The 20,407-nt window shown below is 45.4% G+C and overlaps 1 protein-coding gene across 1 annotated transcript; it reads right to left on the minus strand.

Annotated features, from left to right (window-relative positions):
* Positions 1-12,666: 12,666 nt before the first annotated feature.
* On the minus strand, positions 12,667-20,240 carry LOC307246860 (transmembrane protein 185A). Its single transcript, XM_080022890.1, has 7 exons — positions 20,084-20,240; positions 17,462-17,638; positions 16,411-16,618; positions 16,042-16,125; positions 15,201-15,377; positions 14,960-15,083; positions 12,667-13,860 (listed from the first exon to the last, which is right to left on the minus strand). Exons 1-7 carry the CDS (start codon positions 20,119-20,121, stop codon positions 13,607-13,609), a joined length of 1,062 nt encoding a protein of 353 aa, XP_079879016.1. The 5' UTR covers positions 20,122-20,240; the 3' UTR covers positions 12,667-13,606.
* Positions 20,241-20,407: the final 167 nt, after the last annotated feature.

Consider the following 20,407-nt stretch of genomic DNA (forward strand, 5'->3'; position numbering starts at 1 on the left):
TGCAGGATCAACGACAAAAAGACAAATAAATGAAATATGTATTTTTGATGAAATCACAGAAATGAAACAAAAGGTTAAATGAAGAGAAATTATAAAGACATAAGAGTGCAATTTATAATAATAATAATAATAATAATAATAATAATAATAAGAAGAAGAAGAAGACGAAGAAGAAGAAGAAGAAGAAGAAGAATAGACTTCATTCAAAGAAAACGTCACGTTTTTCAACCTGACGTTTTTCGAAAGTATATTTTGAACTTTTTCAACATAGCTGAGTATGACCTTTTCCACATCGTATAGCCTGACACTTTTTGACATAGTATATAGAATGATGTTTTTTGACATACTATGTCAGTTTTGAACATAGTATATTTTGACGTTTTTCAATGTTGGATACTATGACATTTCTAAACAGTATATTATGGTATTTTTAACCTTTGTATATTTTCACTTGTTTTGACATGGTATAGTATGAAGTTTTTCGACAGAGTAAATTTTGACATATTTGGATATATTATAGTATGACGTTTTTCAATTTAGACATTTGTCAACACAGTATATTTTGACGTTTTTTGCCATAGTCCCCATGAGTTTTGTAGCTCCAATATCCAGAAAAATGACTGTTCTGGATAGATATGTGTACAACAATCTGTATATCAAAGCTGATCATTATTGTTGTTGTTGTTGTTGTTGTTGTTGTTGTTGTTGTTATCATTATGAGCGGTCCAGCACGAAGTGCGGGAATCCTTTGAATTGTTTTTGATCAGATTATTATTATTCAAACCATTCTCCGGCTGAAGGTGCTGCCGCTCAGAGACCGTGAAACAGGAAATGGATGAATTGTATTTGGGGCAGCCCAGACATGCAGTGGTCCAAGTTTGATGAACATTGGACCATATCTGTAAGAGGCATTAGGACAAGAACAAGATGTTGATGATGATGATGAGTAGTACCCTGGACCAACCTGTACTACCCTGTACCATCCTGCGCTACCTTGTACTATGCTCTCTATTTTCTGCTGTCCCCATGTTGCTGCTGGAACAATGTAAATTTCCCCGGTGTAGGACTAATAAAGATTTATCTTATCTTATCTTATTTTACTAACCTGTACAGCCCCTGGAAAGCCTGTACTACCCTGTACTACTCTGTACTACCCTGGAGTACCCTGTACTACCTTAGACCACCCCAGACTCAGCCTAATCTCTATTCATCACCAAATCAGCCTTGAAATTCATGTGATGTGGCCGTAGGTTGAGTCCATTTACTGTTTATCAGACTGGAATCAAACATCCATCAAATCAGCACATTAACAGGAAGGAACTGCATCGTTTCTCAACCTTTAGAGCAAATCGTTCAAGGGAGGCAACTTTTGCTGCATCCAAAATGGCATACTATCTTTAGTACGACCAATTAGTGTTTAGTATGTCTCAAACCACAGTATGCTAAAAGTACCAGGATGACATACAGTATCCGGTTAAATGTGTAAGTCTACACCATCTGCACACTGCTCTGGAAAGCCTATCTGTTGAATAAAATCTCAGAAACCCAAAATGTCTTTCTAGTTCCAGTTTATTCCTGCATGGAGAGAAGTGCAGCACATACAGGTCTGAACACAGAGTGCCACATACATTGAAATAGTGTCTTTGGGCGGTGGAGGTAGAGCAGACGTCCTTCTGGTGCTTTCCATCCTGGTGGACAGTTGTATAGTTACAGCTGTTCATCGTTATGTCATTAAGCTCTGATTGGTCAAGGACGCTTCCTGGAAACATTGATAAACCTCAAACAAAGACCTTTCTTCACTTTCCTGCTTCTGTCTGATTGGGACGATGGCTTCTTGGGTTTCTTCAGGGTAATGGGAGGGAAACAGTTCAGTCTGTTGATGTTTGATGGAGACTTAATTATCTGCTGCTTATATCTGTTTTCTTTATTCTAGAGTGTTCATCCTAGCTGTGCTGATTTGGGACATTACCTGTGTCCCTCTTAAAAAAGATGGTAAACTAGTTTTAATATTTCACCCAGGCCTCTATTGATATGTTTATTTCATCTAGTAACATGTTCATGCTCTAGGTGGTGCACCCAGCTCGTCCTATGGAAGTGGCTCCAACGCCCACTCTGCAGCTGATTCTGGCTTTTCCAATGCAGCTCCTTCCTCCAGTGGCTTTCTCTCTAGTGGTAGCTCTGCTCAGGGTGGAGCCTCAAATGCTGGAGCTCTACTCTCCTTCCAGCCTGAAGCCAGAGAACCCAGTTACCACAGCTCAGGGAACCAGGGAGGCTCCTTCTCCACTGTTGGGCATTCTTTTGGTCCCTCATTTGGCTCTGGTCAATACAGTGCTTCTTCCCAACCTGCCGCTCCACCAGGTGAGTCTTTTTCTTGAATGATATCCCTTCATTGATTGCTCCAAGTTCATTGCCTTATTGTAATGATGCATCAATGGTTCTCTCCTAGGTGGTGCCTGGCATGTGGCTCCCAACATGTTCTCTGTTGATGCTGTTTCCAGTTCCTCTCCAGCAAGTTCTCTTAGAACCAGCCCTCCTCTTCCTCCACCTGGTCCAGAGTTTGTGCCGGGAGAGATGTCCCGCTATGAGAGCACCACTGAAGAAGGAGTTTATGAATCAGAGACCCAGGAACCAGGCTCAGTGTTTGCTTCACCTCAAGGCTACTCTGCTGTAGAAGCCTCCAGCAGTCCACTTCGACCTGGACCAAGCATGGCTGGAGGCCTGTATTATTATCCTTATCCCTATGACTACATGTTCCTCACTGGCCAGTACCCTGTCGGCACCTTCACTCACTACAGCAGCAGCTTGGAGCAGGGCAGAGACCACTGGGATCAGGCTGAATATGAGAGGTTTGCTGCGCCCTCCAGCCCTGGTGGAGCCCAGCAGGTCAAGACTCTTCCCAGTGACTCCACATCTACCCAGAGCTCCCAGCAGCCTAGCCAGTATGAGGCACAAGGTTCAACTGGGGCTGGTGGCAACTTAAACAAGCGGTACTGGGGGTAACATGCAGCCCACTCAGTCTGGAAGATGTCATGCTCAGTAAGTGACTCCAGAAGTGTTTGTATTTCAACCTGTAATGAATCCTAATGTGTACACTTGTCTTTCAGATGGCTGAAGACCAAGTAACATCCTGTGGACATCTTGAATAAAGCTTGTTTTGTATTCAGTATGTACTACAGCTTCAGTGGCATAACCCTTACACTGTCTCAATTACTTTAACGACCCCACACAGCAACAAACTAAACAATGCATGCCTCGGGTCCAGTCACATGATCCTGTCTTATGTGACGTGAGGGAACTCTTCAGTGCAACTGTCAATAGTTAAACTTATTACAATCTTAAAGATGACTTGGTGTTATCCAGCCAGTTCAAGGCACTTATGAGGTTCCTTCATGGCCAGATCGCTTCAAGAAGGCAACAATTGGGTCTAGTCAAACCTGACTGCAAATTACATTTAGCAGATGCTTTTATCCGAAGCGACTTACAATTTCAAACATTGACAGACGCAGCGATTAGGGCTCAAGGACACTACAGCATGCTAGCAGGAGGAGCCTGGGATCAAACCAGCAACCTTTAGTTTCCTAGACAACCTGAGCTACCATCCCCCGGTGGTAGAACTGTTCAGCTGAGAAGCAGCTCAGTGTCCATTTAGCAGACGTTTTTATCCAAAGCGACTTACAAGGGAGGATTACATTGCGACAGAGATTAGTGTAACAAATACTGCAAGGTAGTGCTTAGTAATTGTAGGTTAGGACAGGAGGTACTCACTGAAGAGCTGGGTCTTCAAGTGCTTCTTAAAGACAGAGAGGGAGGTCCCTGCTCTGGTCATTTTTGGCAGCTCGTTCCACCAACGTGGAACTACAAATGAGAATAGCCTGGATTGCCGTGGCTGTATGGCCGGCAGAGCCAGGCGACGCTCATTTGAGGAGCGCAGCATCCGGGGGGCAACATGTGCTCTTACAAGAGCATTTAAGTAGGTGGGAGCATTCCCAACAATCACTCTGTAGGCCAGCATCAGAGACTTGATCTTGATGCCAGCGGCTACAGGTAACCAGTGGAGCTCGATGAGCAGCACTGGTTACATTTAGTTGTGCAGGGGAGGTAAACAGTACCCTGTCCCAGTTGAAGATCTACAGACACATTGAATTCATCAGCCTCAAGTTTCAAACAAGGATTTATCATTGAGGCGCTAAGGTCGAGGGGTCACCTGGCAACTGGAGAGTCGGTTCATCCTCCTGGCAAATTTGCAGAGGTGTCCAGGAGCAACACACCTGGCCCATTAGAGCTCCAGATGAGCTGGTCTCACTGGCTGCTTGTAGGTGCAAACATCCAAGGATTGTGGGAAGATTGGGCCCCGATGGCATCAAACATTTAATTGACTCTAGGGATGAACTAGTCTGTGAAACCTGCTTTAAAAACAGCCGACTGTAAGAAAGACAAATTGAGGTGTGTATAGAACCATGACCTCAGAGGGGTTCTGAGTTAAAACCAATGTGTGCTGGTTAATGCCCTTGTGAAAGGCATTCATACCGCACTGTTGTGTCAATCACCATTGGGGAGTTGAGGGAGCTATTCACCAGGAGGTGTAGTAGCAGAGCTGCAGGATCATGAAGGATCCTCATCACCCCAACAACGGACTGTTTCAGCTGCTGTGGTAGAGCAAGAGCCTCCACAGCCACACAGCGAGAACAGAGAGACTGAGACGGAGTTTCTTCCCTCAAGCCATTAGAACTGTCAACGCTGACCTCACCAGGGGTCCTAACTGAGCCATGCACTAGGCTCCACTACCTACTGTACTGTATGTAGCATACTGTACCGCATACTGTGTCACTGTTCAGGGTTGTTCATGATGCCGTATTGCTGCACCGTACTGTTGTATACTGTGCTGTATTATCCCAAACACTACCTCACACTATTCACATTCACATGCCACTTGAATTCACATGCCACTTTAAATGCACATATCTGTATATACATAGACATATTCCTTCAACCTATTCCATTTTATTTCAATTTATTTTTTATTGTATTTTATTCTATATATTTTTTATCTTATTCTATAAGTATTCCACTTACTGTATTACGTTTTAGGAGTCAGTTAGTCGGTCTATTGGAAAGGAATTTTCTACTTTTATTTTTTTTTCCTAGGACATGTGTGTTATCACCGGGTGCGTTGCATTACATTTCACTGCATATATGTATGAAAGTATGTATATGTATGTGACAAATAAAAATCTTGAATCTTGAGGGTGAAATGTCAGCTACGCAGTGCTGCCAATGCCCTTGAGCAAGGCATTAGCTCTACTACGCTGGAGTTGGTCCCGACGCCCTGTGCTGTGTCTTCCAGAGCCGCATTAAGGGAAAATGTCTACTGATGCCATTGAGCAAGCAACCACACTGGAGATGGTTCCTGGACTGTGGTTTCCAAAGCCTCGAAGATAGTCTGGGTCACTACCTGCTGATGCCCTTGAGCAAGGCACTGCCGCTGGTGTGTGGCGTGGATGCTGTCGACCTCATCCTGAAGTAGTGAGGGACTGGTCAAATGTGGAGGTGTACACACTACCTGTAGCGGAGTCCTTTTACATTTGTCATAATCTATTGCACTACTCGAAGGTTGAGGGCTCGAACCCAATTGGGGTTTTTGATATATTGCTCTCAATTTTGATATATTGCTCTTACTTTATACTATGAGTGCCCTCCCTAAAATACATACATGGAAGGTAGCTGCTGATGCCCTTGAGCAAGTTGAACTGGTGTTGGTCCTGGATTTGGCTGCTGACTGGGCATCATCACCCAGAAGCTGTTTATTGTCAGGCGGCAGCATCAAGGAAGGTGCTATGGCTCCCTCTGTGTCCCTGTGTGTATGTGGGTGCGGTGGCTCAGTGGTAAGAGCTGGTCTGCACCTCCAGACGGTTGTGGGTTCAAACCCCCCGGCTGTGCTTAACTTATCTTCTTAGGTGTATGAATTTAACTATATGTGTAGTTAACGTCTGAGCTCTTTCTGTGTCATGGTGGTGCAGTGGTTTGTACTGCAAGTCTCAGAGAGACAAGGTTGTGGGTTTGAGCCTTGCTGGGCTCCGTATCTGTGGGGTGGTTGACTGAATTGCTGGGAAGTGTGTGTTGCTGACTGTGCAGGCTATACCCTTGGGCAGGGCATTGGCTCAATCAACTGAAGTGTATATGTGAACTGTGACTTACCCTGCGCAAGGGACTGGACAGATCCAGTAATGAGCTGTACAGCTCAGTGAGCATAATAATGACCTCCTAGGTGCGCACCACATCTTTATTGTCACCAAAACATTTGCATCTGGGCTTTAAATGTCTTCCTCACATACACCAGACAGCGCTTCCTCTGCTTACTGAACAGCCAGGCCTACCCACAGCCCCCTCAGAGTGGGCAGCTCCTCTGCCTTGCTCATTGAGTCCCTCCACAACCTTCACACTCCACCTACAGCCATTCAACTAACACCTTGCTCAAGGGGCATCACAAGGAGCTCACACAATATACATGTTTCAGGGGAAAGCAGCTTCCAATCAGCCAGTGAGGTTCAAACCTAGAACATTCATGCTGTGAGTCTGAGCACTAACCACTGCACCACTATTGCTCTGTCAAGCCACTACATTTTTGGTATATTTGACATAAACATTCTTGTATGAGAAGGAAAATGTCATAAATCCTTTTGGTCATAACGCGCAACTGTACCAGTGGTGCAGCAGTTAGTACTGTTGCCTCCCAACATGAAGGTTGTGTGTTTGAACCCGCAACTCACAACCTTCATGCTTGGAGGCATGAAGGTTGTAAGTATGACTCGGAGGCAACAGTATTAACTTCAACCAGCATGTGAGTTGTGGGTTTAATCCCAGCATGAACCTTCATGCTGGGAGGCAACATTACTAACTTTAACCAGCATGAAGGTTGTGAGTTGCGGGTTCAAACACATAACCTTCATGCTGGGAGGAAACAGTACTAACTGCTGCACCACTGGTACAGTGGTGCGCAATGACCAAAGGAATTAATGACATTTACCTTCTCCTACAAGAATGTTTATGTCAAATATACCAAAAATGCAGTGGTTTATCACAGGAATAGTGGTGCAGTGGTTAGTATGCAGCCTTACAGAAAGAAAGTTCTAGGTTTGAACCTCACTGGTTGATTGCTGTGGAAGTTGCCTTCCCCTGAAACATTTGTCTGGTGTGCTTGAGCAAGGTGTTGGTTAAATGGACTTGGATTGAGTGTTGAAGAGGTGATTTGTGTGGTGGAGGTCATTTATGTAAAGATAAGCCTGTTTTTTTCCATTCAGATTTTTTTGCTGTACACACCACCATGCTCAGAGGGACAGACTGCAGTATTAACCACCGCAGCAGCAGCAGGGTTTGTACCCACAACCTTCTGGAGGCGCAGGCCAGGTCTTACCACTGAGCCACCGGGCCTACATAGAAGTCTGGACAATATGAGATGAATTAGGCAACATCGACGTCACTCTGTTCAGAATGTGTGAGGAACACCCAGGAGGGTTGAGTGGATTACCCCTTTAATGATAACCTCTTTTAAAAGGGCCGCAAACGGACTGTGTCACTCAGTTAAAGTGTGAATTCATCACATGTGGATTTTACTAGAGATTCGCAGGCTAATACTCGGTCCTGAGGCCATCCTGCCACAGCCAGCAGTAGAGAGGAAGATGATTGGGCGAAAAACCTCAGATCCTGTGGCCTAAATCCTAAGAAAAGAGCGGGAAACCAACAGATTCGAGAAGGTCTAAAACGAGACATGGAAAGGAAACTGGAGAAGATGGGAGAGATCATCTACAGCTATGGGGTGGAGCAATTTGGGGTGAGAAGCAAGAATTCAAGGTCACCGAAGGAACCATCAGCCCAGCACAAGTCCAGGAGACAGAAAGAGATGGAAAGACGTGTGAAGGAAAGGTGTCTTAGAAAACCGTGGAAGGCCACAGAAGTTGAAAGGAAAGAACTTGAGGTACTACAGGGCGACATCGGGCAGACTGCCTTCTACAAAGATCCTTACAAGTTCACCAAAAGCCTTTTTATCAAGGAGAAAACCGGGACTCTTAAAGTACTAGTAGTACTATGGTGTCAAGGAGAGGAATGTGGAAGGACAGATGGTGGTGAATTTTGCCAAAAGGATGGAATTGGCTGTTGTGAATATGTATTTCAAGAAGAGGGAGGGACACAGGGTGACATACAAGAGTGGAGGAAGGTGCACACAGGTGGACTACATCTTATGCAGGAGGTGCAATCTGACAGAGATTAGTGACTGCAAAGTGGTGGTCGTGTGTTCATAGGCAGCATTGGATGGTGGTCTGTAGGATGACTCTGGAGGCCAAGAAGAGGAAGAGAGTGAAAGAAGAGCCAAAGAAAAAATGGAGGAAGTTGATTAAGGAGGAGTGTTGCATGCAATTTAGGGAAGAGGTAAGGCAGGCAATAGGTGGGAATTAAGGGTTACCAGATGACTGGGAAACAACCGCAGAAGTGGTGAGGGAGACGCCCAAGAAGGTACTCTGTGTATCATGCGGGAAGAGAAAGGAAGACAAAGACTCTTGGTGATAGAATGAGGAAGTACAGGAGAGCATAGAGTAGAAGAGGCTGGCGAAGAAGAAATGGGAAAGTCAGAGATGAAGAAAGTAGACAGGAGTACAAGTTGATGCCGCGCAAGGCGAAGAGAGAAGTGGCAAAGGACAAGGAAAAGGAAAAGGCGTACGACGAGTTGTATGAGAGGTTGGGCAGTAAGGAAGGAGAAAAGTACTTGTACCGATTGACAAGACAAAGGGACCAAGCTGCGAAAGATATACAGCAGGTTAGGATGATGAAGGATAATGATGGGAATGTGCTGACTAGTGTGGAGAGTGTGTTGAGAAGGTGGAAGGAGTACTTTGAGGAGTTGATGGATGAAGAAAATGAAAAGGAGAGAAGAATGGATGATGTGGGGATAGTGGATCAAGAAGTGCAGCAAATTAGCAAGGATGAGGTGAGAACAGCATTAAAGAAGATGAAGAGTGGAAAGGCAGTTGACAAACCTGGGGAAGTATGGAAATGTTTAGGTGAGATGGCAGTGGCGTTCCTAAAGAGACTGTTTAACACCATCCTGGAAAGGGAGAGGATGCCGGAGGAGTGGAGAAGAAGTGTACTGGTACCATCTTCAAGAATAAGGGAGACGTACAGAGCTGTAGTAACTACAGGGGAATAAAGCTGATCAGCCACAGCATGAAGCTATGGGAAAGGGTAGTGGAGGCTAGGTTAAGAGGAGCGGTGGGGATCAGCGAGCAGCAGTATGGTTTCATGCCAGGAAAGAGTAGAGAGACATCATCGTCTGACCAGCGATGGACATTTGGAACCAGGTCCCCAGGCGTGTTTCCATCCAGTTGAATGCTGCCCACTGCTCCTGGCTGCACCACTGGAGGAAGGACAAGCCAGGATGGGTCAAATGCAGAGGCCTCATTTCACCGGCCACCATCCAAAGCATGTGCATGTGTGTGTGTTTGCATGCGTTGTGGTGTGGCATGTCGTGTGATCAGTCAAGATTTTTCTTCTAATTCTTCTTCTTCTAAGAGCACTACAGATGCAATGTTTGCTTTAAGAATGCTGATGGAAAAGTACAGGGAAGGCCAGAGAGAGTTGTACTTCATCTTTGTGGATTTAGAGAAAGGGTATGATAGGGTACTGAGAGAGGAAGTGTGGTACTGCATGAGGAAGTCGGGGTTGGCAGAGTAGTACGTCAGAGTGGTACAGGATATGTATGAGGGCAGTCAGACAGTAGTAAGGTGTGCAGTAGGTGTGACCAAGGCCTTCAAAGTGGAGGTGGGACTGCATCAAGGATCAGCTCTGAGCCCTTTCTTGTTTGCAGTGGTGATGGACAGGTTAACAGATGAAATCAGGCAGGAGTCTCTGTGGACTATGATGTTCACGGATGACATTAAGATCTGTAGCGAGAGTAGGGAGCAGGTGGAGGAGAGCCTGGAGAAGTGGAGGCATTAGAGAGAAGAGCAATGAAAGTCAACAAGACACAATACATGTGCCTGAATGGGAGGGAGGGCGGCGAAAAGCTGAGAATGCAAGGAGTGGAGGTGGAGAAGCCGGAGTTCAAGTACTTGGGGTCCACCCTCCAAAGCAGCAGAGAGTGCGGGAGAGAGGTGAAGAAGAGAGTACAGGCAGGGTGTAGCGGGTGGAGAAGAGAGTATAGGCAGGGTCGAGTGGGTGGAGAAGAGTGTCCGGAGTGATGTGTGACAGAAGGGTTCCAGCAAGAGTGAAGGGGAAGGTGTATAGGACGGTAGTGAGAGCAGCCATGTTGTACGGTTTAGAGGCGGTGGCATGGACTAAAAGGCAGGTGGATGAAGTGGAGGTGGCAGAGTTGAGGATGTTGAGGTTTTCATTGGGAGGGACAAGGATGGACAGGATGAAGAATGAGGACATTAGAGGGACAGCTCAGGTTGGACAGTTTGGTGGAACAGTGAGAGAGGCCAGATTGAGATGGTTTGGACACGTGTGGAGGAGAGATGAGAGTTACATTGGGAGGAGGAGGCCGAGGGTGGAGCTGCCAGGCAAGAGGAAAAGAGGAAGCCAAAGAGAAGCTTGATGGAGGTGCTGAGGGAGGACATGCAGGCGGGTGGTGTCAGGGAGGAAGATGCGCAGAACACAGGGTGTTGGAGGCAGATGATCCGCTGTGGTTTTGGATGTGCAGCACCAACTCCATCACACCGCCAGGTCCCGTTCACACTCCCCCAGCTCTCCGGGCGCTTTTCAAGTCTCTCTTGTATTCAGCTTTGAAAAGCTCTTGGAACACCGCTATCCTCAGCCAACAACTTATCTCTCTGAGTCTTACAAAGCTCAGTCTGCACCTCCAGTCATCTGATTAAAGGAGCAGATCTCGGCTGGAAAAGCAGGCACTTGAACCTGCGACGACATCACTGGGAGACAGCATGACAAGCTTTTCCGCACCTAATCAAATTCACATCACACTTTTGGTCTTTGGAGATCTTAAAGGCACATTTGTGTTGTTGGCTTTCAAAAGCTCCTGTGGCATCAATGTATGTATATCTATATGTACAAACATGTATGCACATAGATACAGAATGTGTGGACATTTTTTGGAAGTGGGAACTCCACACAGAAGCTTCCTGATGTGGAGCAACCAAACCCACCAAGGAGCTGCAGTGCCAGCAGACCAAAATACGAGGCAACTCCTGGGTGAATTGTGGCTTCGCCCAAAGGGGTCGACATAACGTACATCATAAGGGAGGCATCTGTGCAAGGCTCATCAGGAGCAACGTCAGCGCCTTGCCCCAAGAGTCGGGGATCGAACCGGCAACATCCCGATCGCTAGATGGCCTGCTAAACCGCTTGACCCACAGCTGACTCTTGACTTAAAATAAACCTTTATCGTCGCCCGGGGGATAACAATGACAATGAAACGCAGTGCATGGAGGTACTCTTGCTCAAGGGCAGCAACAGGCATCCGTTTCAGTTTCCAAGGTGATCCCCTTCTTGTTGCAACTTCCGGGACGCATTTAAAAACCGTGGGTTCCACGGCAAGGCGTGTGTCAAACTGGTGAAAGGGCAACTCGCCAAGCAATAAAATGACGATGCCCTTTTTATTCCTCAACAAAAACCTAGAAGTGGAGGAAAGAAGAACGATGGAGGGCAGTTTGTGTGCCCAGTCAGCGCAACACAAAAACTGAGTCGAGTCGGCTCCTCCTCTTTGTTTACCTCGCAAGCAAGGAAAGTCCTTATATGGAGAATGTGGGGGCCTGGTTTATGCAACAAGTCAAATTTAAGACTTTTGAACACCATTATGAATGCAATTTAAGACGTTTCACGTGCATACTGGCAAGAAAAAAAGGCAAGCCATAGTCGCACAGGTCTGAAATACACTGGTGGTGGGGGCGGAGCCGCGACATCTCTTCCTGCTTTGGAGCGCTTTTAACCGATGAAAACCCGATTCATGATTCATCGACATACGCACACGCCTCGAGCACAAAGTCAGGACATGTTGTGAAGGACGTTGACAGGAACCTTTATTAACGTGGCTCGTCAAGCATCCACCGTGGTGTTGCAACAGTTTCCTGTACAGCCAACATCTGGACAAAGCATCAACGGAAAAATATTTGTTCGTGTTTGGGTCTCGCGTGCTTTTTCTCTTCTGCACAACAAGGACAGATTTGTTTTGAAGACGCACACGTTTCGGGGATTCGGGATACGACAACTCCCATATGTACAACTTCAAAGACCTTGTTTCATCAAATAAAGAATCCATTCGGGATTTTAGGACCGCGTCGCTGTCGAATTGGGTTTAATTCTATTTCCCCCCCACACACATTTTACACACCCACTATTTTCCTGGTGATGGCTGGATTTGGTGATTTGAATTTTGAGGAAGGTCTCTCACCAAAACGTTGGGATTAGAAAAAAAAAAACAAAAAAAAACACGCTTCATCAACAGGAAACTGGACCCACGTAACCAGGCTAAAAATCTCAATTTTGACACCAAAACAGTCCCTTAAATATCGACCGCGTCTCCATTTTCTTTTTGTGCTTCGACAGAGAGACGCAACGAGAGGCGAGCCGCCATTTTGGAGGAAAGATGAAAGGTGCAGGGGAGTGAAACGGTTTCTTCCTGGCTGTAAACTGTTACTAGGGCGATGGACAACGACAACAGAAAACACAAACAACTTTTATTTTGTTTCCAAACCCTAACGCCGCGGATCCTCAGCGTGTCAAAATAAAAGCGCCCGTCTGGACACAGACTGGATAAAAGAAAGTCGTCACATAAAACACTTAGGGTTTTTTTTGGCGGCGTGGTTGGGATTCCCATGCTGACTTAATCACAATTTTCCTCAGACCAGAAAGGGATTTACTCACCGTTTAGTTTCAAACTAAAACAAAACTTTTGTTGTTGGAGCGTTTATGAACCGTCTGTTCGGCCAAATATCCAGATTAGGGCCGATTTAAATACAATAAAATAATAATGTTGCATTTTAAATTGCAATCATTAAGAGGGGCTGAGTGGCCTTCACTACAGGAATAAAATAAACTCAAATTATTGGCCACTTTTTAAATATTTTGTCCGAATTTGGTGAATGTGTGAGACTTGATTTGGATCCCAAGGTTATGATAGAAAGTTGGTTTAATACGTAAAAAAACAACAACCCTCAAAACAGACGTTTGTTTTGAAGTAGAATTTGGCCCCGGTCCAAGTCGGACCCTCGTCCGTCTGGTCCCAAATCACCGTCTGGTATTTACAACATGACGTCCCGGGAACAGGCCACGGGGCCGTGCTTCTGATCCCAAATCACCTTCCCCGGGGCCCGACAGCAACTCCGCCAACACCGGCCAAACGCTCGGAGAATTTTGAACAGATAGAAAGCGACGGGCGAAGGGGCGACAGTCACCGCCGCCTTTGGGGTCGATCCCTCCATCTTGGATCCAGTCGTTCCTGGAATCCAGGTCCCGGCTCGAGGCGCTGACCCGGCTCCTGCAGAGTTCTGCTTTGGGTGGAGGGGAGAGGGAGGGGGGAGGGGGGCAAAGTACCGTCCGAACAGTCTGTGAACCCAACGCCGAGGCCTCGGCCATCCTGCGAGACCGGCGCCGGTGGGCGGGGCTAGTCGGGCATGTCGATGCAGAGCTTGGGCGGCGGGACGAAGTACTTCCCGGGGCTCTGTGTGATGACCACGCCCGTCTTCTTGTGGAACATGGGGGCGATCTTGGGCGGCGGGGGCTCGGGGACGGGCGGATCCTCGGACGCCTCGGGGTCCTCGCCGCGCTGCAGGTCGTACGACACGTTGCCGTACTCGCGCAGGAAGGGGAGGAGCTCCAGCAGGAAGTGGCAGAAGTCTTTACGGATCCCGAACCACCCTGAAGCACCGAGAACATTTTCATTTAGTAAGTACTGTTCGGCGAGAGACAAACTCAACTATCGCAAACATTGAACAACGTTTTTAGGATCAAACAATATTCGCTGGCACCACTAGCTCGCGTTAGCATTAGCATGCAGAGTGACATGAGGGACGTGACTCCAGCGGAGAAGTGCTCACGATCAGAGGCCATTATAGTATTTGAGTATTCCATAGAGTCCTGAGATGATAATAATAATAATAATGATAATGATAATAATAAAACATTTAAATAAATAATAATACTAATCATGACACTAATCATAATAATGTGGATAATAATAATAAAAAAAATAATAACAATGATGATAATAATAATAATAATGATGATGATGATGATGATGATGATGATGATAATGATAATAATAATGATGATAATAATAATGATGATAATAATAATAATAATGATGATGATGATGATGATGATGATGATGATGATAACGATGATGATAATAATAATGATGATAATAATTATGATGATAATAATAATGATAATAATGATAATGATAAGAATGATGATAATAATGATAATAAAGAAGAAGAAGAAGATAAAGAAGGTCCTGGGTTCGATTCCCGCCTGGGGCGCTGTTGGCACCGTGCTCCGGTGGGTTATCTCCCAAACAGGAGCCTTTCTGGGTGGAGTTTGCATGTTCTCCCCGTGTTCACATGGGGTTTCCTCCACCTCACGTCAGTAAGGACCCCCCTCAAAAACATGCACCCATCATGGTGTGACCAGTGATGGACACTTATCACCTGGTCCCCGGGCGCGTCCACGTACGCTGCCCACTGCTCCTGCTGTGGCCCCGGAGGAAGGACAAGCCAGGATGGGTCAAAAGCAGAGGAGCCATTTCACCGGCCACCATCAAGCATGTGCATGTGTGTGTGTGTGCAAGCATGTGTTGTGGAGTGTCGTGTGATGATTAAAGACTGTTTCTTCTTTCTTTCTAATGATGATGATAATAATGATAATAATAATGATGATGATAATAATGATGATAGTAATGATGATATTAATGATGATGATAATAATAATGATAGTAATGATGATAAGTTTCACTCACAGTGGTTTCCTCCTTTCTGGCCGAACGTCGTAGCCATGAGTGTGAGCAGTGACAGCCACAGCGGAACGAACACACACACGTAGCTCAGACTGTTGTGGCCGTCCAGCTTGTGCACGAGAAGAATCTGACACACACACACACACACACACACACACACACTGACTATAAGTATTTATATACATGTGTGAGAAGTCTGGGATGCTTTAAAGTGGGCGGGGCCGTTTGCAGAGCTCTGCGTCACCTCGAAGGTGAGGAGCGGCACCACGATGGTCATCCAGCTGATCGCCATGGTGATGTGGGTGCGGCGCTGCTCGGCGATGATGTCGATGGAGCGCAGGAAGAGCACGGACCAGATGATGTAGTAGAGGACGACGAGGCACAGGAAGGACATGAGGATCCACAGCGGGACACACACCACCTGACACACACACACACACACACACACACACACACACACACACACACACACACACACACACACACACACACACACACACACACACACACACACACACACACACACACACACACACACACACACACAATTGGGCATATCTGTACTTTTCCTGCCGACTTTTACTTTGAATTCAGCCCCAAAAAGTAAATTATTACCACGATGTATCAAGGCTCAAATCAGCTTCAAGCTGAGAGTAAACAAACTCTCTGGGGCCATGCCCAGAGTTGCCAGGTCCGTGCTTTTCCAGCTGAATTGGGCTACATTTTAATTGTTGAAGTGGGGTTTTTTTTGTTTTTTTTTTCTTGCAGGGCTGGTCACGGAGACCTGGCAACCCCTTTGGCAACCCCGCTGGCAACCACACTGACAACCCCGCTGGCAACCACACTGACAACCGGACAAGCACAGGCGTGTCCCAGAGAGTGAAGGCCTCCTCCAGCACCGGTGCTGCCCCGCCCCGCTTCCTTTCTCCCTTTACGTTTGACACTTAGATTCCTTAAATATCAGCTACTTTAGGACTTCTACTCAAGTGCGATTCTCACGAGTGACTGTTTTTTTTGTCAGATATCTCTGCTTTTACTCCACTGCTAGAATCGCCGCGATGTGTTTATCTTTGGGGAGATCTCACCAGCCAGGGCCAGTTGATGATCTTGTCCAACTTGAGGGCGATGAAGATGAACTGCAGGATGTTGACGGAGCACAGAACCTCCAGCTGGCGGAGAAGATCAAAAAATACAAATTTTAATAACCATCTTATCTATGTAATTGCCATTGTTTCTATTATACACACACACACACACACACACACACACACACACACACACACACACACACACACACACACACACACACACACACACACACACACACACACCTTTTTTTGTCAGTGAATATATTTGTGATATAAATTGTGTTTGCATTTTTATTATGTTTTCTTTAAGTCGTTATATTTAAAAAAATAGAATAAAAAGGTCGTCGCCCGGCCACCGCGCCCTACCTCCAGGGAGCGGTCGTGGCGGAAGCCCCAGACGCAGGCGGCCACGGAGACGGGCGACACGAAGAAGAGCGGCATGAAGACGAGCAGCCAGAAGTAGCTTCCCCGCGCCACGCGGTCACACACCAGCACCTCGAACATCAGCAGCAGGACGTGCAGGCCCACGGCGATCAGCATCGCCTTGAACTCCACGCACGTCTCCCCCTCCGCCCTGGAACAACAGCACCGTCACCGCTCAGTGCGTGGAGGCTCTGTGGAAATACTCCACTCTGATTGGTGGATATTTCTGAATAATAACCGTTGCCTCCACCCTGCCTCTGCCTCCATCTCTCCATTCTACCAACACGTTAACTGACCAAACACCTTCAATTCTAACCGCCCAAACCTTCCGTTTCTTCTGCGAAATACGTCCGTCTCCACAGTTGGACCGATCACATCTCTGATATGGATGTTTTTCTTAAAGCCCACTTTAAAGAAAACTATTTTTCTTTCACCGACTCCGCCTATTTCCCGGTTTTAGAATACCAAATGTCATGATCCTGGATGAGGTGTAATCATGGACAGGCCCTTTAAATGATGATGTCATAAAATATGTGAAATGAAATAGATATTTACTCCGACTCAGACAAAACAGAAGACTTGTAGAGGTGACTGCTGTTACTACTGTTGCACCTTTTTATGAGTAACGCCACCATAGTGTAAGTTGCTTTGTGCAGATAGACGTGTACATACTATGTGTTATTTCTTATCCCATTTTCATTGTACATCTCTTTCTGGACGGCACTGTTTTTTGATGCTGTAACGCCTGGATTTCTCTCCGGAGATTAATAAAGTGTTATCTTAGATGTCCAATTCAACATGAACAACAGTAAAGATGTTGTCATATGTAGGTTTACAGTTCACTGTGTTGTTGCTACGCTACCATGTCGCTCGAGTTATAATTTAATTTCCAATCAATATTCCACCTCAACGTATTGTTTTATGATGAAGCTGCCGTGTAATAAGCAGGACAACATGGACAACAGACAGTGGACGCCCCAGACTCTGGGTTCACCTGTACTGGGGGTTGTGGGCCCAGACCCCGGTCCCCACAGAGGCCCCGATGATGACCAGCAGCTTCCAGAGCCAGATGGGGGTGAAGACGGCCCAGTAGCTCCAGTGGATGACGCCATCCAGCCGCAGGGAGAGCAGCACGGAGAACAGCAGCAGGCAAGAGTAGATCAGGAACTTACTGCAGACGGAGAGGAGTGTCCCAAAGTCAGCACCGGCACCGAGACGACACGCTGCATCCGGGGGAACGTGCCGGGACGCAGACCGGAGCCGCCAACGCCGTTACACGTTGTTATTTGAGCAGATCGCGACAGTCACGATACCGTCATCAATCGTGTTTCTGTCTAAACTGACTGAATTCTAAACCAATCAGGTGAGTTTCCATAAGCTGGGTGAAGGAAAACAAACTGTTTACGCAGATACTGATGTTCTTATTATGTTCAGAGCTGATGTCTTTATAAATGTAGACATGACGTTTTAAAATAAGGTTTATTTTAGACCACTATTATGTTGCATACATTATTATTATTATTATTATTATTAATATTATTTTACATTGCTATAACAGTGTAATAATACTGCAATAATGTGAAATAAAGATGTAATAAGTGATACGTAATAGTTGCGTGTAAGTGTATAACAACTATCTTTGGAAGAAAATCCAAGATTATTTGATTATTTCAAAAATTTGGGTAGACAGTTCGTTTGTCTGAACCCATGTGATGGAAACGGTCTAAGTATTGATGGATTGTGGCCTCTCACAATTTTACCAAATGATTTGTTCACGTCATTGCAATCAGGTAACAGTGCCGAAGACAGCGATGCGCCGTGCGCGCATTCCCGTTTCCCCGTGTTTTTATTTTACATCTATTTATTTGTGTCTTTCCTAACTTGTATGAAACAAACAATTTAAACACAACGCGGTTCTTTTTAGTGTGGGTTCGAGAAGGGATCACCGAAATCCGCTTCCTCGATGCCCATTCACGGTTAAAAAAAAAGCAACGCGGCACCATGGAGCATCAAGGGACAGGTGTTTCTGTTTGATTAATTACGTAATTGTACGAAATGGAATTTTAAAACACAACTGAGTTAAGGGACTGTCCCATTCCGTCCCGTAACCTCCGATCTAAAATAGTTCCACAAGGCACAGAGATATATCGGGGAGCTATTTTAGATTGGGAGGGATTCAGAAAACAACCCTAATGACGACATAATAATTAACCGTTTAACCATTAACCGACAATAATTTCCGACAAAACATCTTGACCATTTAATACGATCAATTAAACAAATTGTTGCAAGTTAAAAGAAAAGAGGCTTTACAATTTATTTCTTAAATACAACTCATGGCGGGGACAATTATGAACCACGAACGGGGTGCATGGAGAGCTGTGTTTGCATATAAAAATATATTTTTGATTCACCTTATTTATAATTGTTCATTTCAAATTCCAATAAAAACAGATTGTAATTTGTTTTTTTTCAGGGGGCAGTGTCCTAATATTTTAATCTTAACGATCGGTCAGAACAAAACATTCTAAAAGAGCATCCCTAAAACAAGCAGTCGCACCTGGGAATAAAACATATTTGATTTGTAAATAAAAGGACATTCTAAAAGAGCATCCCTAAAAGAAAGCAAAGTGTGATATTTCAGAGGTAATGAAAGGAATGTACACCTTTCATCAAGGGTTGGTCTTAGCAAACATCCCATAGTTTGGAAAAATAGGAAGAAATACAGCATTAAAAGACTGATATTTACCATATACTTTTTGAAGTAAAGGACAAAAAGGAGATTTTACCATTTAATGAATAAACTAAGTGATGATGATAAATCCCACAAAGATCAAATAATAGATTAGGACTTAAGCAGGGAAGAAATAGTAAAATGTGTTTTTAGTGTAGTTAGATGTTAATAACTGACAATAACAGACATAGCTTTATATATATAAACGTGTTATATATATATATATATATATATATATATATATATATAAACAATCAAAAGAAACAAAATTACCAAAATAATAGAATAGAATAAGAAGTAAATATATATCTACATTTTTAAATAAATACAATTTGCCAAATATACACAAAGAGCCGAAAAAAAGCAAAACAAGAATAGTCAAATATATAATACATACAGAATATGCAATGAGATGCTAAGCATTGGTTATAAATGATGATTATAAATATATTTACCAGTGTAGTTTGTCACGGTCTCTACATTGTCATTGCAATGATAATATAAATATTGAATGGTTTAGCAAACTACATTGATGGCTCGTAAGTCTGTCAGACGTTTGGTTAACACACTGATTTGTTTTTTCTTTTTGCTGGACTGACACTAAATCTACATCACAAAACAAGCACGACATGAGAATTCAACATGCTAGTACATTAGCAGCATTAGCCCCGGGCCTGGGGCAGAGATCAGCGGCTTTGTTGTACAAAACGCTTCCTCAGTGAATCCAAACATGACGAGTAACGTCAACAACGCCCGTGGAAAGTACACATCGACTCGGGGACCAGCTGAGCCGAGCAAATACTCTCCCTTTCCGGGCTAGCCCCCCGGCTAACGAGCTAACGGGCTAGCCCCCCCGGCTCACGGGCTAGCACGCCGGCTCACCTGGGGTTGAAGTCCTGGAACAGCCCTCTCAGATTCATGGTTTTCTGTTGAACGGACCCCCGTCCCCCGTTCCCCGTTCCCCGTCCTCCGTCCTACTGGGCCTCGCTGCTCGTCCCGCTTCGTTCCATCCGCTGCTCTTCACGCTCTACGGGCGCCATGTTGTTTGTTTTGCTGTGGGCTCGCTGCTCCGTTAGCTTCCCGCCCCCCCCCAGGTGACTCCGTCCGCCGATTGGTCCGCTCGGCCTCGGGATCACTTCCGGATTCGCAGAGAATCCGACCAATGAACAGCGAGCTCCGGCGTGACGTCATAAGTCGTTCTGCGGA

This window comes from Zeus faber, assembly GCF_960531495.2.
Source record: "Zeus faber genome assembly, chromosome: 22".
Taxonomy (NCBI): Eukaryota; Metazoa; Chordata; class Actinopteri; order Zeiformes; family Zeidae; genus Zeus; species Zeus faber.